This window comes from Sebastes fasciatus, chromosome 12, assembly GCF_043250625.1.
Source record: "Sebastes fasciatus isolate fSebFas1 chromosome 12, fSebFas1.pri, whole genome shotgun sequence".
In the NCBI taxonomy this organism is placed as follows: domain Eukaryota; kingdom Metazoa; phylum Chordata; class Actinopteri; order Perciformes; family Sebastidae; genus Sebastes; species Sebastes fasciatus.
Genome location: NC_133806.1, coordinates 333,350 through 361,001, shown reverse-complemented (window position 1 = coordinate 361,001; position 27,652 = coordinate 333,350). Strand labels below are relative to the sequence as shown.

The 27,652-nt window shown below is 41.0% G+C and overlaps 1 protein-coding gene across 2 annotated transcripts in view; it reads left to right on the top strand.

Moving 5' to 3' along the window:
- The first annotated feature begins 22,495 nt into the window (after positions 1-22,495).
- Positions 22,496-27,652, top strand: part of LOC141778290 (RNA-binding motif, single-stranded-interacting protein 3-like) — a 218,490-nt gene continuing 213,333 nt past the window's right edge. The window contains exon 1 of one of the 2 annotated variants that reach the window (XM_074652468.1): positions 22,496-22,680. In XM_074652468.1, the coding sequence (XP_074508569.1) occupies positions 22,549-22,680 (132 nt within the window). In that variant the 5' untranslated portion in view covers positions 22,496-22,548. The remainder of the gene's footprint in view (positions 22,681-27,652) is intronic. The other variant, XM_074652467.1, reaches the window with a different exon arrangement.

The following is a 27,652-nucleotide window of genomic DNA, read 5'->3' as shown; positions in this document are numbered from 1 at the left end:
GAACAAGCATGTTACCTGAAACGTCAAACTATCCCTTTTAACTCTGACCTCCTACGGGACCTCTCCTGGACCACAATCACTTACACTCTTTACTTTAGTTCCTGCAGACACTAAGTGATCAAAGACAGCGTTCTCTTGTCGTTTCAGCTCTGTAAGCTCTGAACTCAGTTGCAGGGCGCGAGCCAGCATCATTGGCAGATCTGCCGAACTGCCTGTGTGCTGTGTTTGCGTTGGGTGGATATTGATTTTGTGTTTGTCCTGGTAAATACTGTATTTTGGAAGCCAGTTGCCTCGCTGAGATCTGGACAGAGTTGTTGGATGGTAACAGAGGAGAGGAAATGACACACATGGGAGGGAGGTAAAGGAGTGCATGAAGCAACAATAATACAGGGAAGAATGTGAGCTTGAGGACAAAGGAAAGAGGAGAGCGGACAGGAGAACAGTAACATAACAGAGAGTAATAAAGGAGGCGGGAGAGGAGAGACAATAAACTGCTGAAATGAAAGCAGAAGAATAATGAGGAGGAAGAAGAAACTGGACTTCTCTGTTCATTCTTACTCGGACTACATACGAACACTCACACAGCAGCTCACCTCCAGCAGAGCAGACAGGATTTATGGCCAAATCCTCCACAGCCTCTCCTCCCACTCCCTCCCTTCGCTGCTCAAGAACTTAATTACAGACATAATTTGGCCTTGTTTGTTGTGTCCATTATTACATTGTGTAAGCAGCGGTCAGCTAATGAAAACACAGACACCAGATCAGAGACGTGATCAGGCCCGGCCTAACGAACCTGAAGAGGGTTGAAGAAGTTCAGAAAGAGAAGATGGAGTCAGAGATGGTGTCACGCCGTGAAGTATAACGAACAGCAGAGAGTTCTCTGTGCTCCCTGATGCCAGCAGGCATGATTAAGAAAGCATTAAAGACTAAGGAAATATAATGAAGATGAGTTGGTGTTTAATCTGGGTTGTTGACTGTGCTGTGTCATTTTAGGAAAATGAGACAGAGAGATAAATGATCCTCTTAATGCTTGCTTTGTCTCTAATTAAGTGAAATTACAGACTTTCCTTCATTTAAACATCAACTGAAGACCCTTCAGGATTTAGACAAGTCTAATTACAAAGAGCAGCACACAGCAGAAGACTTACCCCCTTCAGCTGAAACGTCTAGTGTATGTTTTACTGTGATGCTGCTGATTGAGACGATGCTGGGATGTCTAGTTTCAACTTCTATGAACATCAGGCAGATGTTGATGTCACTAGGATTGGATGTTGTTTTGGAATACAGTGGTAAAACTTCATGTGAATCTGTTTGCTCTAATTTCAGAAGATTTCAGATGCAACACAGATTGTTACTGATTGTTGTTACTGTACCCAACCTGTACCCAACCTGTACCTATACCCAACCTGTACCCAACCTGTACCCAACCTGTACCCAACCTGTACCCAACCTGTACCTATACCCAACCTGTACCCAACCTGTACCCAACCTGTACCCAACCTGTATCCAACCTGTACCTATACCCAACCTGTACCCAACCTGTACCCAACCTGTACCCAACCTGTATCCAACCTGTATCCAACCTGTACCTATACCCAACCTGTACCCAACCTGTACCCAACCTGTACCCAACCTGTATCCAACCTGTACCTATACCCAACCTGTACCCAACCTGTATCCAACCTGTACCTATACCCAACCTGTACCCAACCTGTACCCAACCTGTATCCAACCTGTACCTATACCCAACCTGTACCCAACCTATACCCAACCTGTACCCAACCTGTACCCAACCTGTATCCAACCTGTACCTATACCCAACCTGTACCCAACCTATACCCAACCTGTACCCAACCTGTACCCAACCTGTATCCAACCTGTACCTATACCCAACCTGTACCCAACCTATACCCAACCTGTACCCAACCTGTACCCAACCTGTACCCAACCTGTACCCAACCTGTATCCAACCTGTACCCAACCTATACCCAACCTGTACCCAACCTATACCCAACCTGTACCCAACCTGTACCCAACCTGTATCCAACCTGTACCCAACCTATACCCAACCTGTACCCAACCTATACCCAACCTGTACCCAACCTATACCCAACCTGTACCCAACCTGTACCCAACCTGTACCCAACCTGTACCCAACCTATACCCAACCTGTACCCAACCTGTACCCAACCTGTACCCAACCTGTACCCAACCTGTATCCAACCTGTACCTATACCCAACCTGTATCCAACCTGTACCTATACCCAACCTGTACCCAACCTATACCCAACCTGTACCCAACCTGTACCCAACCTGTATCCAACCTGTACCCAACCTGTATCCAACCTGTACCCAACCTGTATCCAACCTGTACCCAACCTATACCCAACCTGTACCCAACCTGTACCCAACCTGTATCCAACCTGTACCCAACCTGTACCCAACCTGTACCCAACCTGTACCCAACCTGTACCCAACCTGTACCTATACCCAACCTGTACCCAACCTGTACCCAACCTGTACCCAACCTGTATCCAACCTATACCCAACCTGTACCCAACCTGTATCCAACCTGTACCCAACCTGTACCTATACCCAACCTATACCCAACCTGTACCCAACCTGTACCCAACCTGTATCCAACCTGTACCCAACCTGTATCCAACCTGTATCCAACCTGTACCCAACCTGTACCCAACCTGTATCCAACCTATACCCAACCTATACCAACCTGTACCCAACCTGTATCCAACCTATACCCAACCTATACCAACCTGTACCCAACCTGTATCCAACCTGTATCCAACCTGTACCCAACCTGTACCCAACCTGTATCCAACCTGTACCCAACCTGTACCCAACCTGTACCCAACCTGTACCCAACCTGTACCCAACCTGTATCCAACCTGTACCCAATGCTCTCAGATGAACAGAGAAACGCCGCTGCAGTAGCAGCCATCAGAAGAAGGCTTTCAGTGAGACGAAAGGAGGCACAGGCGGAGGCTGCATTAGTTAAAGTCCTGACCAGATGAATTGCAGACTGAGCTCGTCCTGAAGCTCTACACCGTCTCTAGGATCCCGAGGATGCCCCCCCGCCCCCTCCTCCAGTTATTAAATGATTTTTCTGCAGTTACATAGCTGTGTAAATGTCAGCTGACATGTGGGCGAAACTCCATTTAAAGCTTGTCAGAGAGATTTATCAGGCTATTAAAAACGTTTAAATGGGCTGTTTTCTAAAACTGTTGTGATGTGATGTGTCGTACACCTCCAGAGCTGCGTCTCATCGCAGGAGAGACTACTGACAAACACTGGAGATACAGTATACCTCCTGCACAGGAAACCAGGGATCCACACACAGTGATCAACACATAGTGATCCACACACACACACACGCACACACACACTCACACACACTCACACACACACACACACACACACACACAGTGATCCACACACAGTGATCCACTGTGCATTCAGATAGAACAGATCACTGGACGGCTCACATTGGTCTGTAATTAATGTATTCATTGTCTGTGTCAGAATCACTTTAATAAAGAGTGATTGATATTACAGTTATTACAACACAATGTTCAGACTATGCAGTGCTAGTATTTATATTTTATGAAGACAGTAAAATAGTGTATATCTGAGGAGGAGACAGAAGGTGTAACCCTAACCCTCACTCCAGTCTGTAACTCCACCAGCCCAGAGAGATCTGCTGTTGGCTCCCTTTGGTGACAAACACATGTTCTCAGTTGACTGAGCACCAATGAGCCGGAGCGAGGCCATCGCTGACCCTCCCTCTCCAGACGAGCCAGCGCTCGTACACTCCACGCACCGCGCTGCTCCACGGTCGGCTGCATAACATGAAATTATGACAGCAGTGTCATTTTTATGATACTTATTGTAGAATTAGAGCCGATGGTACCGAGCCAACTGTGGGGTTCCCGTCATGGTGGCGGCCGTGGGCATCGTTAAAGTCCCCCTGGTGCCTCCACACACACACACACACACACACGGTCTCTCCCCGTGTACATGGCCTCAGATGGTGGACCGGTGGAGTTATGGTGTGTGAACAACAACGTTCTTTATTCATGTTTTATGGGGGGTTTAGTCAAACAGTATTTGGACCCAGCTGGTCGTTCTGCTGAACATCATCCCGTTTACTGGAACGCTTTTCTCTGTTTGGCTGGAAGTTGACAGAACTGGACGTTGGACCAGACACACGGTCAACAGAACAAACACCACACACACACACACACACACACACACACACACCAACGTACGTGCACGTGCTGGTATGTCAGAAAGAACCCCCCCTCCCCCTCCACCACAGCTCATTGTTTTACAAAGCAAGCACATGCATACATGCACAGATATAGCACATACGTACACTTCAAACGCATGTGCACATAATACAGCAAGTCTCTTTTTCACATGCATTTGCGCACCTATCCAACACACACAAACACACACGTGCACTGCAGTGTGCTACTCGGTGGCCTGTGCAGACTGTCCTGTACGGCGGTTAAAGAGTCTCCTGGATGTCTGAGGAGAATCTGAAATGTTGTATCACAGAGAAGGAGAAGAAGATGAAGTTCTCTAAAACAGGACAACGGGGACATGAAGCTTAGCAGTAAATGTGCATTAAGTAAAGGTCAGAGGGTTTTAGTGTTTTCACTCTGTTGTCACACAGGAAGGAAACCCAGAGTGGACGTTGCCAGTGATTCTGTGTCTGTTGTTGTCTGTAGGCCTATCTATCTCTCTACGTATGTAAGGAGGACGGAACCTGCCAAAATAAAAAATAAATGAATAAATAAATAAATCACTCGATAAATAAATAAATAATATAATATAATATAATAAAAACTCAATAAGTAAATATGTCATTAAATGTAGCAAACATAATTTAGAATTAAATTTAGCCATTCATTAATTAATTGATAAAATGTGACATAAATTGATGTTTCTGTTTTAATTTGCTTCTTTATTTATGTATCTTTATATTAATTCGATTGTTTATTTACTCTTCTGTTTAATTTTCCCTTTTATTTATGTATTTGTTTTAATTCACTTTTAAATTTATTTATATACTTTTGTATTTATTTTGTATTTATTTATTAATCTTTGCATTTATTGTTTTATTACGATGATAGCGTCACAACCGTAAGATGCAGCCACAAACTCTCCGGGTGTGTAGCTGTAGTTGAGATCAAAATAACGGCAGAGTTGGCAGATGTCCGTGGTCATCAGATGTCCGTGGTCCCCCCCTCCACCCCGGCTCGATGTGGTGCAGCGGCTGGTCTGATCCCGTTGACAGATAGTCTCTAGTAATTTAGTTGTATTTTAATACTATTTGTTTATGATGGATTGTGAATGTACCTCGCTGTAAACATTGATCTTCATAAATTACAGAATAATGTTGGAATAATCTCATGAATCTTAATGGAACACATCTGTAACAACAAGCACAGAGAACAGATAATAGAACAGAGAACAGATATTAGAACAGAGAACAGATAATAGAACAGAGAATAGTTATTAGAACAGAGAACAGATAATAGAACAGAGAACAGATATTAGAACAGAGAATAGTTATTAGAACAGAGAGCAGATATCAGAACAGTGAATAGATATTAGAACAGAGAACAGATATTAGAACAGAGAACAGATAATAGAACAGAGAATAGTTATTAGAACAGAGAACAGATAATAGAACAGAGAACAGATATTAGAACAGAGAATAGTTATTAGAACAGAGAACAGATAATAGAACAGAGAACAGATAATAGAACAGAGAACAGATATCAGAACAGTGAATAGATATTAGAACAGTGAACAGATATTAGAACAGAGAACAGATAATAGAACAGAGAACAGATAATAGAACAGAGAACAGATATTAGAACAGAGAATAGTTATTAGAACAGAGAACAGATAATAGAACAGAGAACAGATAATAGAACAGAGAACAGATATCAGAACAGTGAATAGATATTAGAACAGTGAACAGATATTAGAACAGAGAACAGATAATAGAACAGAGAACAGATATCAGAACAGTGAATAGATATTAGAACAGTGAACAGATATTAGAACAGAGAACAGATAATAGAACAGAGAATAGTTATTAGAACAGAGAATAGTTATTATAACAGAGAATAGATAATAGAACAGAGAACAGATAATAGAACAGAGAACAGATATCAGAACAGAGAATAGATATTAGAACAGAGAATAGATATTAGAACAGAGAACAGATATTAGAACAGAGAACAGATAATAGAACAGAGAATAGTTATTAGAACAGAGAATAGATATTAGAACAGAGAACAGATATTAGAACAGAGAACAGATAATAGAACAGAGAATAGTTATTAGAACAGAGAACAGATAATAGAACAGAGAACAGATATCAGAACAGAGAATATATATTAGAACAGAGAACAGATATTAGAACAGAGAACAGATAATAGAACAGAAAATAGTTATTAGAACAGAGAACAGATAATAGAACAGAGAACAGATAATAGAACAGAGAATAGTTATTAGAACAGAGAACAGATAATAGAACAGAGAACAGATAATAGAACAGAGAACAGATATCAGAACAGAGAATAGTTATTAGAACAGAGAACATATATCAGAACAGAGAACAGATAATAGAACAGAAAATAGTTATTAGAACAGAGAACAGATAATAGAACAGAGAATAGATATTAGAACAGAGAACAGATATTAGAACAGAGAATAGTTATTAGAACAGAGAATAGATATTAGAACAGAGAATAGATAATAGAACAGAGAACAGATATTAGAACAGAGAATAGATAATAGAACAGAGAACAGATAATAGAACAGAGAATAGTTATTAGAACAGAGAATAGTTATTATAACAGAGAATAGATAATAGAACAGAGAACAGATAATAGAACAGAGAACAGATATCAGAACAGAGAATAGATATTAGAACAGAGAATAGATATTAGAACAGAGAACAGATAATAGAACAGAAAATAGTTATTAGAACAGAGAACAGATAATGGAACAGAGAATAGATATTAGAACAGAGAACAGATATTAGAACAGAGAACAGATAATAGAACAGAGAATAGTTATTAGAACAGAGAATAGATAATAGAACAGAGAACAGATATTAGAACAGAGAATAGATAATAGAACAGAGAACAGATAATAGAACAGAGAATAGTTATTAGAACAGAGAATAGTTATTATAACAGAGAATAGATAATAGAACAGAGAACAGATAATAGAACAGAGAACAGATAATAGATATTAGAACAGAGAACAGATATTAGAACAGAGAACAGATAATAGAACAGAGAATAGTTATTAGAACAGAGAACAGATAATAGAACAATGAATAGATATTAGAACAGAGAACAGATAATAGAACAGAGAATAGATATTAAAACAGAGAACAGATATTAGAACAGAGAACAGATAATAGAACAGAGAATAGATAATAGAACAGAGAACAGATAATAGAACAGAGAACAGATAATAGAACAGAGAATAGATATTAGAACAGAGAACAGATATTAGAACAGAGAACAGATAATAGAACAGATATTAGATATTAGAACAGAGAATAGTTATTAGAACAGAGAATAGATAATAGAACAGAGAATAGTTATTAGAACAGAGAATAGATAATAGAACAGATATTAGATATTAGAACAGAGAATAGTTATTAGAACAGAGAATAGATAATAGAACAGAGAATAGATAATAGAACAGAGAATAGTTATTAGAACAGAGAATAGTTATCAGAACAGAGAATAGATAATAGAACAGATATTAGATATTAGAACAGAGAATAGTTATTAGAACAGAGAATAGATAATAGAACAGATATTAGATATTAGAACAGTGAATAGATATTAGAACAGAGGTTTGCTGATCCTCGTAGTAAATGAAACGAGAAGCAGCAGCCTCCTCTACCTCACTGTGCCCGTCGTGTCTTCAGTCTAAACGAGGAACAAGTGGCCTAAAGGATTCATGGATAATGCATGAGGGGAAGTGAAGGAGGCTTTGGGAACATTTCAACAAGTTCAGGCTGGAAGATCCAGCGACTCAGTTTCACCTGCACCAACACATCAACATTACATTCAGCTTGGACCGTACTGCCGACCTTACTTCCTGTTAGCAGGGTTCATCCATCCTTTTCAAACTGTTCTACGCCGTACCGACGGAGCAGACACTCTTCCACCTGACTGACTCGGATAATTCAATTAACTCAACAACATTTGATCCAATAAAAGTCCGAGTCTGGGAGCTTAATTAAATACAAGGTGGGTGTGTTAGTATGCCGGCCCCTACACATCTGGGGGAGTGTATTCCTGCTTGTCCACAGCATGAGTGCATGGCTGAGTCAGTGTGTGTGTGTGTGTGTGTGTGAGAGAGAGAGAGTGACTGCAGGTGCATGCCTGATTCAGTGTGTGTGTTGTGCATGGCTGTTTGGGTGTGTGTGTTTTTCTAAGTGGTTGCTAGGCGAGGGATGAGATAAAGCGTTGAGCGGAGACTCAGGAGATTTCCAGCATGCTCTTCCGTTGAGCTGCTGAATACACAACAGGATGGAGTTCAGCAGAGTTCACATAAACCTCTTCTGACTGCTCACTCAGTGATACATGAATCCACATGAATATGGATTTGTGTTAGTTTGTTTGATTTTTTTTATTTATTCTTTTTTCACAGAAATGAATTAATTATTCAAAAAACACCTTGCAGCCAAAACAAACATGCAGCAATGCTCACGCACGAAGTAGGAGCACGCATGCCCCAAAGAATCTGAACTACCAACTCCACATCAACAAAGCTCAGGCAGAAGTTTAATAATCATTTACATATTTATTCACAGGCCGCATACCAAAACCAGAAGCTAGTGTTTTGATTAAACGGCCTTCTTAAGGGCATTTACTGTGTTACAAGTAATGATTATGAAACAACAAAACATGTGACAAATAAATCCAAAATAAAGTTAGGAAACCGGCCGGGACACACGGGGAACGTCAGCAGCGCGTGGCGGCTGAGGTTGGTGTTAACAGGTTAGAGCAGACGCTCTGCCGGCGCGGTGCGGCGCGGCTACGTGTCAGCTGCATCTCTTCTATCGATTCGAGGTCTCGCCTGTTTTTACTGCAACAGACAGAGAAAATTATTTTTTGACTGTATATTGACATCATATCAGCAACATACTACAGTTTCAATGTTTGTATCTGTAGAATATGTCACAGACATGATAAGAAGTAAAGATTGATTTTTAAATCAACACTTCCTTCTTCCGTTTCAAAATAAAAGCCCTCAAGCGTTTTGTTTTTCCTGTGGACAGAATTCCTTCATTTGTCAACACGAGGCTTTTATTCTGAAATAATTGCAGGACAGCGTTGTAGAACATGCAGTGACTTGCAGGACTTCATGAAGGAATAAAGTACCGGGTTTTAATTGTGGATTATTAGTATTATTTAAAAATGAGCACACGCTTCTTAACCTTTTTCTGTCTAAAATAAATAGAAATTACATTTATAATGAAATGAAACGGCCATTATGAAAGACAAACTCTATGTAAAGAGAAAGAGCTGACAGCAGCAGCAGAGACGCTGCCGGTGTGGACGCCACATGCGTCAGACACGCAGTAGTTCAGCGAGGCAGCCGTCACGCACTGCTCACGTGCCCCGTCTGTCCCGGCCGTTAAGCAAAACACTGGAAGAACGCGTAGGCTAACTAGAACGATGAAACTAATACATGTAATGGCACCAGTTCTAGCTGAGAGCCGAACACACGGCCATGCAGCCTCTGGTTCTCTGGAGGATGATCCTCCTTTAGACAGCAGAGGAGACAATAGGTGCTTTGACTCATTTCTGTGTCACCAGAGAAGCAGCGCTCACACAGCACAGTTTCCAGTTTCCAGGCGTCCTCGTGGACTGAAGCAGCCGATCCTGGATGGCTGCTGGTTTCAGGGGACGCCCTGTAAAGAGGCTGGCTTCCCTTCTCCTCTTTGACACAGGCAGATGGTGATTGGAGCTGCAGATTTGCAGCCTTTTGTGCTGGAAAAGCTCTGTGTTTGCCTCTAGAAAGTCAGTTGACTGGGCCCGTTGCCACCAGGCTTGTTGCAGCCACAGCACAAGAGGAGATCCATATGTTCAGCAGTTACCCAGCAGGTGGACATCCAGAACCCTGGGAGTACTGGAAGCCTGCACCCTGATCCTGGTGCCGTCTCCTCTGCTGTCTCCACTTCCAGACCAGACTGCCATTATCTTGACCTTCTGCATCCTCCGTCCTGTGATCAGCTGCTCATTGAGGATTGTTGGAGGTGAAACGGGAGCAGCTGCTTGTCGTCTTGATATGACTCAGTGTGTCTTTGTTATGGGATCAATACGGGTCAGTTGGTGCCATAATGCAGTCACACTTAGGTGAGGTATAAAGGTGGGACTATGGTTGAAACAAACTAGTTTGTACTACGTTAAAGTATGTATAGTTGTTCTGAATGCACCATCTTCTACGGTAGAGCTGCAGCAGAGGATGCTCAGTACTGACTTACAGCAGGATACCTGCACCAGCTTCTATGGTAGAGCTGCAGCAGGTTGTGCCTCTGCATGAAGGAGCAGTTTGTTCTCCTGAGGAATAGTGGAGGAATGCCCCCCCGCTGCTGTCCAGGTTCAGTTATGTTCCCGTCGCTGAGTATTAAACACAACAACACGGCGTGGCCTCGCTGTCTCCTCCTCTCCTCTCCTCTCCTCTCCTCTCCTCTCCTCTCCTCTCCTCTCCTCCTCCTCCTCTCCTTTCCTCTCCTCCTCCTCCTCCTCCTCCTCCTAGGGGTTTCTTCCTCTCCTCCTCCTCCTCCTCCTCCTCCTCTCCTCCTCCTCCTCCTCTCCTCTCCTCTCCTCTCCTCTCCTCTCCTCTCCTCTCCTCTCCTCTCCTCTCCTCTCCTCTCCTCTCCTCTCCTCCTCCTAGGGTTTTCTTCCTCTCCTCCTCCTCCTCCTCTCCTCCTCCTCCTCCTCCTCCTCCTCCTCCTCCTCCTCTCCTCTCCTCTCCTCTCCTCTCCTCTCCTCTCCTCCTCCTAGGGTTTTCTTCCTCTACTCCTCCTCCTCCTCTCCTCCTCCTCCTCCTCCTCCTCCTCCTCTCCTCATCCTCTCCTCTCCTCTCCTCTCCTCTCCTCTCCTCTCCTCTCCTCTCCTCTCCTCTCCTCTCCTCTCCTCTCATCTCCTCTCCTCCTCCTCCTCCTCCTCCTCCTCCTCCTCCTCCTAGGGTTTTCTTCCTCTCCTCAGGTGACAGGTTGATGGATTAAGCCCAAATAAACTCGTTCATCTTTCAATTAGAGGCAGTGTTGAGGAGGTGCCAGCCATTATGAAGCTGTCTGGAAGACTGGGGGGGGCGAGGGAGTGATGGAGAGGAGGAGAAGAAAGAGAGTGACCACCCTCGGCCTGTATGACCACCCTCGGCCTGGACGACCACCCTCGACCTGGACTACCACCCTCGGCCTGGATGCCTGGACGACCACCCTCGGCCTGGACGACCACCCTCGACCTGGACGACCACCCTCGGTCTGGACGACCACCCTCGGCCTGGACGACCACCCTCGGCCTGGTCGACCATCCTCGGTCTGGGCGACCACCCTCGGCCTGGGCGACCAGCCTCGGCCTGGGCGACCACCCTCGGCCTGGGCGACCACCCTCGGCCTGGGCGACCACCCTCGGCCTGGACGACCAGCCTCGGCCTGGGCGACCACCCTCAGTCCCCCCCCCACGTCATCACCAGCCCAGCTTGTGCTTTACGCTCCATTGCCTTTCACTGATTTGATTTTTCTCCTCTATTGTTGTCGTGTTTCTTCTGAGTGATGGATGTGGTTGTGAGCGGCTCAGTCAGAGAGATGGACGGCTGAAAGGAGTGTATACATACATGAAGGTGTGAAGGTGTGAAGGTGTGAAGGTGTGAAGGTGTAAAGGTACAGTGAGCAGAGATGTTGGTAACTTGTTCTCTCATATTTATTACAGAATGGGTGCATACATATATACTGTACATATATACATATATACATATATACATATTCATTATAGTGTCTGAATCCAGTATTCATATATAATAATGTGTGCGTGCGTGCGTGCGTGCGTGCGTGCGTGTGTGTGGGTGCAGGAGGAGAAGACTACGGTGTTTCTGACTCGTCTTCATTCTCTTCCACAAACCAATACTGAGTTGTTGGCATATTTTCATGTTTTTCCATTTTACTTCTTCTTCGTCCTCTTCTTCATCTTCTTCAGGGGAATATTATGTACTGTAGGCACACGGGGACGAGTTCTAATGAATTTGAATGAGCGTCTCAATTTATTTTCCATGTTTTATTTATTTTTTCAGGGTTTGGGGAGTAAATTGAATCGACGGCGGTGATGCGTGAGCTAGTCAGGAGCAATATAGGGACCTGCTGTTCTGATTAAGTTCCTGTTATGGAGCCGTTCATTATTGATTTCATTTCTCCTCACTTCTCCTCCCTCTCACATTGGCATTCGCTCCATATCTCTTTCTTCTCAGCGGGTCTCTCCGTCTGTCTCTACGCCTCTTACTCTCTCCCTCGTCTTCGCCGTCAGCTCTCATTTAAAAGAAGCAAGTTGTTTATAAAAGTCTTCAGCTTTATTTCAGACCTGATGCAGAAGTATTTCTTTGCTTCTGATCCCACTTTAGTATTTAGTTTTTTGACAGCGTTACGTGGAGGCTCGCTCTCTTCCGATTGGAGCAAAGTCCTGAATCGTGTTGTGCGGTTGTTTGACAACATCCACGGTTTACTCAGCGACCGGTTGGATACGGAGCTCCGGCTCTGAGCTGAGTGTTATCTGGTGAAACACTAAATCAGTTTTCTCCCTGTGCTGTTAAGCAAGTTGTGCTAGAAAGATCTCAGACTGCTGCCATGCGTCTTGAGACCAGAATACTGTCAAAAGAGAAATACTGGAGATTAAGAATCGTTCAGTTTACACATGACCACGTCTCTGTAGAGCTTTATACACGTGATCACGTCTCTGTAGAGCTTTATACACGTGAACACGTCCCTGTAGAGCTTTATACACGTGATCACGTCTCTGTAGAGCTTTATACACGTGACCACGTCTCTGTAGACCTTTATACACGTGATCACGTCTCTGTAGAGCTTTATACACGTGACCACGTCTCTGTAGACCTTTATACACGTGACCACGTCTCTGTAGAGCTTTATACACGTGATCACGTCCCTGTAGACCTTTATACACGTGAACACGTCTCTGTAGACCTTTATACACGTGACCACGTCTCTGTAGACCTTTATACACGTGACCACGTCTCTGTAGAGCTTTATACACGTGACCACGTCTCTGTAGAGCTTTATACACGTGACCACGTCTCTGTAGACCTTTATACACGTGATCACGTCTCTGTAGAGCTTTATACACGTGACCACGTCTCTGTAGAGCTTTATACACGTGACCACGTCTCTGTAGACCTTTATACACGTGATCACGTCTCTGTAGAGCTTTATACACGTGACCACGTCTCTGTAGACCTTTATACACGTGACCACGTCTCTGTAGACCTTTATACACGTGATCACGTCTCTGTAGAGCTTTATACACGTGACCACGTCTCTGTAGAGCTTTATACACGTGACCACGTCTCTGTAGAGCTTTATACACGTGACCACGTCTCTGTAGACCTTTATACACGTGATCACGTCTCTGTAGACCTTTATACACGTGATCACGTCTCTGTAGAGCTTTATACACGTGACCACGTCTCTGTAGACCTTTATACACGTGATCACGTCCCTGTAGACCTTTATACACGTGATCACGTCCCTGTAGACCTTTATACACGTGATCACGTCTCTGTAGACCTTTATACACGTGACCACGTCTCTGTAGACCTTTATACACGTGATCACGTCTCTGTAGACCTTTATACACGTGACCACGTCTCTGTAGACCTTTATACACGTGATCACGTCTCCGTAGACCTTTATACACGTGACCACGTCTCCGTAGACCTTTATACACGTGACCACGTCTCCGTAGACCTTTATACACGTGACCACGTCTCCGTAGACCTTTATACACGTGACCACGTCTCCGTAGACCTTTATACACGTGATCACGTCTCCGTAGACCTTTATACACGTGATCACGTCCCTGTAGACCTTTATAGACGTGATCACGTCTCTGTAGACCTTTATACACGTGACCACGTCTCTGTAGACCTTTATACACGTGATCACGTCTCTGTAGACCTTTATACACGTGACCACGTCTCCGTAGAGCTTTATATACGTGATCACGTCCCTGTAGACCGTTATACACGTGACCACGTCTCCGTAGAGCTTTATACACGTGACCACGTCTCCGTAGAGCTTTATACACGTGACCACGTCTCCGTAGCTTTATACACATGACCACGTCCCTGTAGACCTTTATACACGTGACCATGTCTCCGTAGCGCTTTATACACGTGACCACGTCTCTGTAGAGCTTTATACACGTGACCACGTCTCCGTAGAGCTTTATACACGTGACCACGTCTCTGTAGAGCTTTATACACGTGACCACGTCTCCGTAGAGCTTTATACACGTGACCACGTCTCTGTAGAGCTTTATACACGTGACCACGTCTCCGTAGAGCTTTATACACGTGACCATGTCTCCGTAGAGCTTTATACACGTGACCACGTCTCTGCAGAGCTTTATACACGTGACCACGTCTCCGTAGAGCTTTATACACGTGACCATGTCTCCGTAGAGCTTTATACACGTGACCACGTCTCTGCAGAGCTTTCTTAGTGTGGAGACATCAGGGGTGTTATTTGGACCAGCTCTTGTCAGTGCTCTTGTTGCACTCAGACTCTTTGCGGTGTATTAATTGGATCCTATAAACATTTTGGGAGTTCAGCTCTTTATTATCATAATTATTAAATCTTGGCCTGTAGATTGATAACCTATCAGAAGTCACATAGAGCATCTCAAAGCAGCAGAGGTCAAGGGTTACTGTTCTACCATTATTTTCCTCGTTGATTGATCTTCTCCATTAATCGATTAGTTGTTTGGTCTATAAAATGACAGAAAATGATAAATGTTGTTCAGTGTTTCCCATAAAGCTCAAGATGACGTCCTCAGATGTCTTGATTTGTCTACAACTCAAAGATCTTCAGTTCACGGTCACAGAGGAGGAAAGAAACCAGGAAATATTCACATTTAAGAAGTTGGAATCAGACATTTACACTTTCATTCTTAAAAAAATACTTTTACAGATTAATTGATTGTCAAACTCGTTGCCAATTAATTTCCTAGTTGCCAGCTAATTGATGAATTGTTGCAGCTCTAGCATCGGGTGTGTTCTGAGTCAGTGTAACCAAGTTACTGTTACTGGGCCTTAGATATCAGTTAGATCTGATATATAGTATTATAAGTTACTATCTATCTATCTATCTATCTATCTATCTATCTATCTATCTATCTATCTATCTATCTATCTATCTATCTATCACTCTATCTATCTATCTATCTATCACTCTATCTATCTATCTATCTATCACTCTATCTATCTATCTATCTATCTATCTATCTCTCTATCTATCTATCTATCTATCTATCTATCTATCTATCTATCTATCTATCTATCTATCTATCTATCTATCTATCTATCTATCTATCTATCTATCTATCTATCACTCTATCTATCTATCTATCTATCTATCTATCTATCTATCTATCTATCTATCTATCTATCTATCTATCTATCACTCTATCTATCTATCTATCTATCTATCTATCTATCTATCTCTCTATCTATCACTCTATCTATCTATCACTCTATCTATCTATCACTCTATCTATCTATCTATCTATCTATCTATCTATCACTCTATCTATCTATCTATCTATCTATCTATCTATCTATCTATCTATCTATCTATCTATCTATCTATCACTCTATCTATCTATCTATCTATCTATCTATCTATCACTCTATCTATCTATCTATCTATCTATCTCTCTATCTATCTCTCTATCTATCTATCTATCTATCTATCTATCTATCACTCTATCTATCTATCTATCTATCTATCTATCTATCTATCTATCTATCTATCTATCTATCTATCTATCACTCTATCTATCTATCTATCTATCTATCTATCTATCTATCTATCACTCTATCTATCTATCTATCTATCTATCTATCTATCTATCTATCTATCTATCTATCTATCTATCTATCTATCTATCTATCTATCACTCTATCTATCTATCTATCTATCACTCTATCACTCTATCTATCTATCTATCTATCTATCTATCTATCTATCTATCTATCTATCTATCTATCTATCTATCTATCTATCTATCTATCACTCTATCTATCTATCTATCTATCTATCTATCTATCTATCTATCTATCTATCTATCACTCTATCTATCTATCTATCTATCTATCTATCTATCTATCTATCACTCTATCTATCTATCTATCTATCACTCTATCTATCTATCTATCTATCTATCTATCTATCTATCTATCTATCTATCTATCTATCACTCTATCTATCTATCTATCTATCTATCTATCTATCTATCTATCACTCTATCTATCTATCTATCTATCACTCTATCACTCTATCTATCTATCTATCTATCTATCTATCACTCTATCATCTATCTATCTATCTATCTATCTATCTATCTATCTATCTATCTATCTATCTATCTATCTATCACTCTATCTATCTATCTATCTATCACTCTATCTATCTATCTATCTATCTATCTATCTATCTATCTATCTATCTATCTATCTATCACTCTATCTATCTATCTATCTATCACTCTATCTATCTATCTATCTATCACTCTATCACTCTATCTATCTATCTATCTATCTATCTATCACTCTATCATCTATCTATCTATCTATCTATCTATCTATCTATCTATCTATCTATCTATCTATCTATCTATCACTCTATCTATCTATCTATCTATCACTCTATCACTCTATCTATCTATCTATCTATCTATCTATCTATCTATCTATCTATCTATCTATCACTCTATCTATCTATCTATCTATCTATCTATCACTCTATCTATCTATCTATCTATCTATCTCTCTATCACTCTATCACTCTATCTATCTATCTATCTATCTATCTATCTATCACTCTATCACTCTATCTATCTATCTATCTATCTATCTATCTATCTATCTATCTATCTATCTATCTATCTATCTATCTATCTATCTATCTATCTATCTATCTATCTATCTATCTATCTATCTATCTATCTATCTATCTATCACTCTATCTATCTATCTATCTATCACTCTATCACTCTATCTATCTATCTATCTATCTATCTATCACTCTATCATCTATCTATCTATCTATCTATCTATCACTCTATCTATCTATCTATCTATCTATCTATCTATCACTCTATCTATCTATCTATCTATCTCTCTATCACTCTATCACTCTATCTATCTATCTATCTATATCACTCTATCTATCTATCTATCTATCTATCTATCTATCTATCACTCTATCTATCTATCACTCTATCTATCTATCACTCTATCTATCTATCACTCTATCTATCTATCTATCTATCTATCTATCTATCACTCTATCTATCTATCTATCTATCTATCTATCTATCTATCTATCTATCTATCTATCTATCTATCTATCTATCTATCTATCTATCTATCTATCTATCTATCTATCTATCTATCTATCTATCTATCTATCTATCTATCTATCACTCTATCTATCTATCTATCTATCTATCTATCTATCTATCTATCTATCTATCTATCTATCTATCTATCTATCTATCTATCTATCTATCTATCTATCTATCTATCTATCACTCTATCTATCTATCTATCTATCTATCTATCTATCTATCTATCTATCTATCTATCTATCTATCTATCTATCTATCTATCTATCTATCACTCTATCTATCTATCTATCTATCTATCTATCACTCTATCTATCTATCTATCTATCTATCTATCTATCTATCTATCTATCTATCTATCTATCTATCTATCACTCTATCTATCTATCTATCACTCTATCTATCTATCTATCTATCTATCTATCACTCTATCTATCTATCTATCTATCTATCTATCTATCTATCTATCTATCTATCTATCTATCTATCTATCACTCTATCTATCTATCTATCTATCTATCTATCTATCACTCTATCTATCTATCACTCTATCTATCTATCTATCTATCTATCTATCTATCTATCTATCTATCTATCTATCTATCTATCTATCACTCTATCTATCTATCTATCTATCTATCTATCTATCTATCTATCTATCTATCTATCTATCTATCACTCTATCTATCTATCTATCTATCTATCTATCTATCTATCTATCTATCTATCCATCCATCTATCTATCACTCTATCTATCTATCTATCACTCTATCTATCTATCTATCTATCTATCTATCTATCTATCTATCTATCTATCTATCTATCTATCACTCTATCTATCTATCTATCTATCTATCTATCACTCTATCTATCTATCTATCTATCTATCTATCTATCTATCTATCTATCTATCTATCTATCTATCTATCTATCTATCACTCTATCTATCTATCTATCACTCTATCTATCTATCTATCTATCTATCTATCTATCTATCTATCTATCTATCTATCTATCTATCTATCTATCTATCTATCTATCTATCTATCCATCCATCTATCTATCTATCTATCTATCTATCTATCTATCTATCTATCTATCACTCTATCTATCTATCTATCTATCTATCTATCACTCTATCTATCTATCACTCTATCTATCTATCTATCTATCTATCTATCTATCTATCTATCTATCTATCTATCTATCTATCACTCTATCTATCTATCTATCTATCTATCTATCTATCTATCTATCTATCTATCTATCTATCTATCTATCTATCTATTTATCTATCTATCTATCTATCCATCCATCCATCTATCTATCTATCTATCTATCTATCTATCTATCTATCTATCTATCTATCTATCACTCTATCTATCTATCTATCTATCTATCTATCTATCTATCTATCTATCTATCTATCTATCTATCCATCCATCTATCTATCTATCTATCTATCTATCTATCTATCTATCTATCTATCTATCTATCTATCTATCTATCTATCTATCTATCTATCTATCACTCTATCTATCTATCTATCTATCTATCTATCTATCACTCTATCTATCTATCTATCTATCTATCTATCTATCACTCTATCTATCTATCTATCTATCTATCTATCACTCTATCTATCTATCACTCTATCTATCTATCTATCTATCTATCTATCTATCTATCTATCTATCTATCTATCTATCTATCTATCTATCTATCTATCTATCTATCTATCTATCTATCACTCTATCTATCTATCTATCTATCTATCTATCTATCTATCACTCTATCTATCTATCTATCTATCTATCTATCTATCTATCTATCTATCTATCTATCTATCTATCTATCTATCACTCTATCTATCTATCTATCTATCTATCTATCACTCTATCTATCTATCACTCTATCTATCTATCTATCTATCTATCTATCTATCTATCTATCTATCACTCTATCTATCTATCTATCTATCTATCTATCTATCTATCTATCTATCTATCTATCTATCTATCTATCTATCTATCTATCTATCTATCTATCTATATGACACTGTGCTGAAGTAAGAGTCATCAATACATTTATATGATCAAACTCATATTTTCCATACAGGAGATAAATTAGGAGTTGATTAAAAAGACAAACTAGAGCATTAATAAATAAGTACTTTTAAAGAAAGATGTAGATCTTTAATTTAAAAATGAGATGAATGTGCTTAATGTGAAACATCTGTACAGATTCAGGTAGAGAGATGGATAGATAGATAGATAGATAGATAGATAGATAGATGGATGGATAGATAGATGGATGGACGGACGGACGGACGGACAGACAGACAGATAGACAGACAGATAGATAGATAGATAGATAGACAGACAGATAGATAGATAGATAGATAGAGTGATAGAGTGATAGAGTGATAGATAGATAGATAGATAGATAGATAGATAGATAGATAGATAGATAGATAGATAGATAGAGTGATAGATAGATAGGTAGGTTTATTGTTCCTGAGGGAAATTCAAGGTGACCTTGGAGCTGTAATAGGTGAGTTGACGTGATAAATGATGATACAGGTGATATTCCTCAGCAGCCAATCAGAACGCTGCTACAGCATCACTTAACTCACTGCAGCCAATCAGAACGCTGTGTACAGCATCACTTAACTCACTGCAGCCAATCAGGACGCTGCTACAGCATCACTTAACTCACTGCAGCCAATCAGGACGCTGCTACAGCATCACTTAACTCACTGCAGCCAATCAGGACGCTGCTACAGCATCACTTAACTCACTGCAGCCAATCAGGACGCTGCTACAGCATCACTTAACTCACTGCAGCCAATCAGAACGCTGTGTACAGCATCACTTAACTCACTGCAGCCAATCAGGACGCTGCTACAGCATCACTTAACTCACTGCAGCCAATCAGGACGCTGCTACAGCATCACTTAACTCACTGCAGCCAATCAGGACGCTGCTACAGCATCACTTAACTCACTGCAGCCAATCAGAACGCTGTGTACAGCATCACTTAACTCACTGCAGCCAATCAGGACGCTGCTACAGCATCACTTAACTCACTGCAGCCAATCAGAACGCTGCTACAGCATCACTTAACTCACTGCAGCTAATCAGGACGCTGTGTACAGCATCACTTAACTCACTGCAGCCAATCAGAACGCTGCTACAGCATCACTTAACTCACTCGGCATTTCAGATTGTTGAGCCGAGCCAGGGTGCATGTCAAAGCTCTTAATTTTCGTTTCCTCGCTCCTCGCTCCTCCCTTGAACCGGAAGTTGTTCTGGTGCGCCATCTTGTAGACCGTTATTTGCCCTTATTTGTGCATCGAGGATCGAGGAGGCTTGCCGGAGGAGCGAGGAGCGAGGATACACCAGTGTATCCTCCACGGAAGTCTTTTACCGACCGACACGCCCCCTTATTGGATAACAGTTACTGATTGGACGCTGCTGCTGATAGACACGCCCCCTTATTGGATAACAGTTACTGATTGGACGCTGCTGCTGATAGACACGCCCCCTTATTGGATAACAGTTACTGATTGGACGCTGCTGCTGATAGACACGCCCCCTTATTGGATATCAGTTACTGATTGGACGCTGCTGCCGATAGACACGCCCCCTTATTGGATAACAGTTACTGATTGGACGCTGCTGCTGATAGACACGCCCCCTTATTGGATATCAGTTACTGATTGGACGCTGCTGCTGATAGACACGCCCCCTTATTGGATATCAGTTACTGATTGGACGCTGCTGCTGATAGACACGCCCCCTTATTGGATATCAGTTACTGATTGGACGCTGCTGCTGATAGACACGCCCCCTTATTGGATATCAGTTACTGATTGGACGCTGCTGCTGATCAGACTGATCTGATAACTTTACCTCTTAACATCACTGGAGTTTTATACCGGAGTGAAAACACATCACAGATTAAACGTTTTATAGTTTAGTTGTCTTCTGATTCACCATCTAGTTCTAATCTGTGTTAACTGAAGCTCTGAGCAGCAGCAGAAGGACCTGCAGTATCTCTGCTTCACACACCGTCAGTGAAGCAGCCTGACAGTCAGAGGTCTTTATAAAACCTGATGAACTGATTGTAAATAACTTTCTGCATTCATTAGAATGATGTGTCTTTTCATGATCTGTTATTTCCCCCGTTAACTTTTATTAATGATTCTATTAAAGTCAGAGAGAGAAGGAGAGTCTGTCTGTCAGCAACAAACACCTTTTACATCATTTATCCTCATTCAGTCACATGAGGCTGATGATTCCTGAACGTCGGGTTTGATATACATCATTTACATTTTCCCTTTAGCCTAATAAATAATGTCCAGTGTTCAAAAAACACCATAGTCATATTCTGGGTTATTAAATAATGAGCTCACAATCAGAATATCAATAACTACAGACGCTAATAATGAATCAATAATATAAAGTTATTGATCCAGTAGAGATGGTTCCTGACCCTCTAAGCAGGACTCAGTCCACAGTAGAACTACAGACTGCAGGTTGCACTTGTCTTTATTAGTATTAGATCAGTTCAGACACAAACAGCTGTTAAAGCTGACTGACTGCTGATCCAGATGTGATCAGAAACGGACGTCGCTTCACGTGACGTTCCATATCTCTTAAAACGGCTTTCCTCGTTTCCTCTCTCCTCGCATGGTTTCCTTGCGTCTCTCCATGCTTCCCTGGTGGGAGGGACTAAGACGCAAGGAAAAGACGCAAGTGAGGGGAACGGGGATGCAATTAAGAGCTTTGGCATGCAGCCCCTGACGCATGTTGATTGACTCCCTGATTACATGTTGAACTCAGCTGGAAAGTGGATCTCTAACTTTCTGATGGAGACACCAGAGTCGCTGGAGTTCGTCCTGTTTTCTGTCAGTAGTGGATCTAAAACCAGTGATTGGTCGCAGAGTCTCTGCAGGAAACACGTGAGTCTTGTTCTACTTTAAAGCTGCTGTGTTTGATAGAAATTAGCTTCATTAATTGAAGTAAGATTATTTGTTTAGTGAGGTTAGATATGTAAAACACTATGTACTCTGCTCATCTGTCTCCGGTCTCTGCAAAGAGGACAGAAACCTGCAGTTTGTCTCCAGTTGTTCCTAACATTGACCTTTTCTGCTGATGAATTGTGATGCTGATTTAGTGGAGTGAATTAGTTGATTTAAACTGTTTTGAACTGTTAGATGGTTAAATGGTTCTGAAAATGCTAAATTGGGTTGATTAGTTCTGTGTTATTTTTCTTCATATTCATAGAGATATTTATGAAGGAAATATCATAATGTTTATTTCTGATCAGTTGTCATGCATATAGTTGGTTTAATGGAGAATAATGAGACTTAAAGAAATAAATGACATTGATCTGTTTATGATGCTGAACATGTGGAACTGTTAAAGAGAGAGTAGGTAATGTTTCTGTTTTAGATGCTGAACATGTGGAACTGTTAAAGAGAGAGTAGGTAATGTTTCTGTTTTAGATGCTGAACATGTGGAACTGTTAAAGAGAGAGTAGGTAATGTTTCTGTTTTAGATGCTGAACATGTGGAACTGTTAAAGCGAGAGTAGGTAATGTTTCTGTTTTAGATGCTGAACATGTGGAACTGTTAAAGAGAGAGTAGGTAATGTTTCTGTTTTAGATGCTGAACATGTGGAACTGTTAAAGAGAGAGTAGGTAATGTTTCTGTTTTAGATGCTGAACATGTGGAACTGTTAAAGAGAGAGTAGGTAATGTTTCTGTTTTAGATGCTGAACATGTGGAACTGTTAAAGAGAGAGTAGGTAATGTTTCTGTTTTAGATGCTGAACATGTGGAACTGTTAAAGCGAGAGTAGGTAATGTTTCTGTTTTAGATGCTGAACATGTGGAACTGTTAAAGCGTGAGTAGGTAATGTTTTAGATTCTGAATCAGTGGAACTGTTAAAGCGTGAGTAGGTAATGTTTTAGATTCTGAATCAGTGGAACTGTTAAAGCGTGAGTAGGTAATGTTTCTGTTTTAGATGCTGAACATGTGGAACTGTTAAAGAGTGAGTAGGTAATGTTTCTGTTTTAGATGCTGAACATGTGGAACTGTTAAAGAGAGAGTAGGTAATGTTTCTGTTTGGCCTCTGCAGGCGAGCTCTTGTTCTTTCTCCTGTTTAAGTTGGATTGGAGGTTTTTTCTTCTTTTCTTCTGCTGCTCCTCTGTGCTAACCGTGTTGGTAGACTGCAGCAGGCCAAGCTATTGATCTGATTGATCTTAAGTGTTGTTTTCATCATCAACCCTGCTAGGACTGATTAATGTTATTACTCTGAAGGATTCATCTCATTGCTCTCATTGGACTGATAACGGACAGTAATCCTCACTTAAAGGGCAATGCTGTAAATCTCTTGTTGAGTTACTATCTGAACTGTTGATGGATGTTATTTGAAAGGTGTTACCATTTTTCTTTAAGAGGTGTTTTGATAAGAACTTTGATAAGAACTTGGTTACTGTGATAAATGTTTATTTTTATTTTATTTTCTTCAAACAATCAATACTTACTTAAACTTACCAGCTGATCTACGTGTCATCCTCACTCTTCATTGGTTACGGCTTCATGTTCCCTTCTCCTGATACGCTGCTCCATCTGATCCCTGAAGTAAATATCTATAGGACACACGTGTCTGTACCACCCAGCGTCTAGAGCTGAGCCCGGTGACATCAGCCTTTCTTTAATGCAAAGATGTTTGGTTTGTTTGCCCTCTCTATAGATCTTAAATGTTTGGTTTGTCTGCCCTCTCTATAGATCTTAAATGTTTGGTTTGTCTGTCCTCTCTATAGATGTTAAATGTTTGGTTTGTTTGCTCTCTCTATAGATCTTACATGTTTGGTTTGTTTGCTCTCTCTATAGATCTTAAATGTTTGGTTTGTTTGCTCTCTCTATAGATCTTAACTCTTTGGTTTGTTTGCCCTCTCTATAGATCTTAAATGTTTGGTTTGTTTGCCCTCTCTATAGATCTTAAATGTTTGGTTTGTTTGCCCTCTCTATAGATCTTAAATGTTTGGTTTGTCTGCCCTCTCTATAGATCTTAAATGTTTGGTTTGTCTGTCCTCTCTATAGATGTTAAATGTTTGGTTTGTTTGCTCTCTCTATAGATCTTACATGTTTGGTTTGTTTGCTCTCTCTATAGATCTTAAATGTTTGGTTTGTTTGCTCTCTCTATAGATCTTAACTCTTTGGTTTGTTTGCCCTCTCTATAGATCTTAAATGTTTGGTTTGTTTGCCCTCTCTATAGATCTTAAATGTTTTGTGAATCCTTTGAATCTGCCATTTCCAGTTGCTAATCCGGTAATAGATCGTAGGTGAGAGTGATGAGTCTCTCTCTCTCTTAGTCTCTTTTCAAGTATAAAGCTGCATTCCCTTTAAGGAGCCTGCAGTTAAATCTGTTTTGTGGTGGATTAAGAAGTGCAGCTTCGGTGAAGTGAGAGGCCGACAGCTGTGTGGAGACTGAAGGCTGGAGGGGTCCCTCCGAAGGCCTCGGTCTGCTGGTGTTACTATGACTAACTTCCTATAACCCAACCTTTCCATGAGTCAGGAGCCCCCTCACAGAGAGAGGAACGCAGCGACAGGTTCAATGGAGAAGTGAAGAGAGGAACCTGTTGTTGTAATGAGTGGCTGGCCGGCTGGCTGGCTGGCTGCTGGCTGGCTGCTGGTTGGCTGATGGCTGGCTGGCTGGCCGGTTGGCTGGCTGGTTGGCTGAGTTGCTGGCGGTTGGCTGATGGCTGGTTGGCTGATGGCTGGTTTGCTGGCTGCTGGCTGGCTGCTGGCTGGCTGGCTGGTTGGCTGGCTGCTGGCTGGCTGGCTGGCTGGCTGTAGTGTGGGTGGCAGGCTGGATCGCAGACCAGTCGGCCATCGGATGATGTTGTTTCTTTCCTGGCTATAGTCTGACTTCTTGGGCTCTTTGCTGACTAGTAGAGGCTAGCTGCTTGTCTGTTTGGCTGCTCGTCTGTTGGCTACTAGATGTGTGGTTGGATCATATAAAGTACTCAATAGCAACTATACATTACTCCTATTTCAGATCATTTCAGCACCTTATACATCAGTCTGCTGTATTTATTTATACACTTTATTCTATGTAGACATTTCTGCCTTCTCAACTCAAACTGTGAGAGAGAGAGGCCTGCTGGAACATCTGGGGTCTTGGCTGAATGAATGACGGAGGATAGACGGGGATTAGGAATCCTGGATGGGAGCTCTGGGGTGGGTGACGGAGGAGTTGGCTGGGGCCGAGTGGGGTTATGAGCTGGGAACAAGAGGTGGGTTGGGGGACATGAGGACGCCGGAGGACTGGAGGAGTGGGGGACCGGAGGACTGGAGGATGGATAGATGGATGGATGATAGTAACTTTATTGATCTCGAGGGAAATTCAAGGCATTACTATTATTACTTTGTAAGGAAACACCGAAGGATTGTGGGAAATATGGTCTTAATGTTCTGGGAGAAATGCAACAGACCCCTGGCTGTGTGTAACGAGGTCTTCTGGTCTCTGTGAAACGACACCGTTACTAATGTGAGAAGGACATATTAAGGCTGGAATAGCCAACATGTGATGCTCCTCTTGTTTCTCTCTGGCTCTGTGCTGCTGTTATTGGGGCTGACATCGTGTTTCGTGGGGTATTTTGTCTGTTGTCCCGCCAAGCTGCCATGAAGGGTCCAGAAACAGGCCCGGATCAGCTGGAGGCTGAAGTCCAACAGGCTGCACCTCCTCTGCTGCTGGAAGGAAGTAAAGGATGTATAGCAGCATCGCTGGCTGCGTGCCTAACCACAGATTTAGAACTGGCTCTGTGAACATTTGTCTATTCCTCCAATTATCCATCCCAGAACTCCAAACAAGCTCACTACAAATGATCTTTTTCTGGTTTCTAAAGTTGGATATTGCTGTTTTCTCCATATCACAGCTTCACCAGCCAGAGTTCTGAGGAAGCACTCTCTGGAACTGGTACTAATTAAACTGCAAGGTTTGATACAGACCTGCACTTGAGAGAGAGAACTGGTCCCCAGAATCATGGTACATGTGTCTCCCCTCATCCATCAACCCCCCATCTCTCTCTCTCTCTCCTTCAATTCCTCTCACATTATCTTTCATCTCTTTAGTAACCTTCCTCGCTGTGGGGCCGTCCTGCTCTCCCACTCCTCTTTTCCTCCAGTTCATCATCTCTTTTATTTGTTGAGCTCTAACTAACACGCGAAGGTGAGGAGCTCTAACTAACACGTGAAGCTGTTCACCAGCGCACGTGCACATTCTTGTCACTCTCTCTTTCTCTGATGTATACACACGTGCACACCAGCCCGGTCGCATCGAAAAGTACGTGTGAATGACACGATAATGCGCGAGGTAAAAGCGTGCAATAAGAACGCCGTTCTTGCTTTGGCGTGTCATCTGTAGCCCGCGGAGTCCGTACTGATTGTAGATATGCTGCGCTCAGAGCTGCTGACGTAGAATAAAGAGGGAGAAAGAGTGCTGACGGAGGGCGGGGGGGTGGACGGGTCCAACAAACACAGAACTTTCAACCAGGAGACCGCTGTGTGGTTTTGGTAAGAGACGTTAGTGACGCTCGTGGCGTGTTTTCCATACTTATGTTATGTTTCTCTTCATTATACCTAGTTTATGTCGTTATTTTGACGTGTTTCCTAAACCTGGAGTGGTTTTGTTGACTAGACCTAACTGAGGATGTTACCGTAGTTTTGTTGCGTGGCGTTTAAATGACACACACACAAACACTGGTGCAGACAGCCTAAACACAGACTACATGTGTCCTCACATACAGAAATATTCACACTACTCTTAACTCCTACATCTCCGTCAGGGAGTTCCAGGATCTTGCTCTCGAGGAACTTTTCTGGTGAGTTTCAGTGGATCATCGTGAGCGAGCTGGATCATCGTGA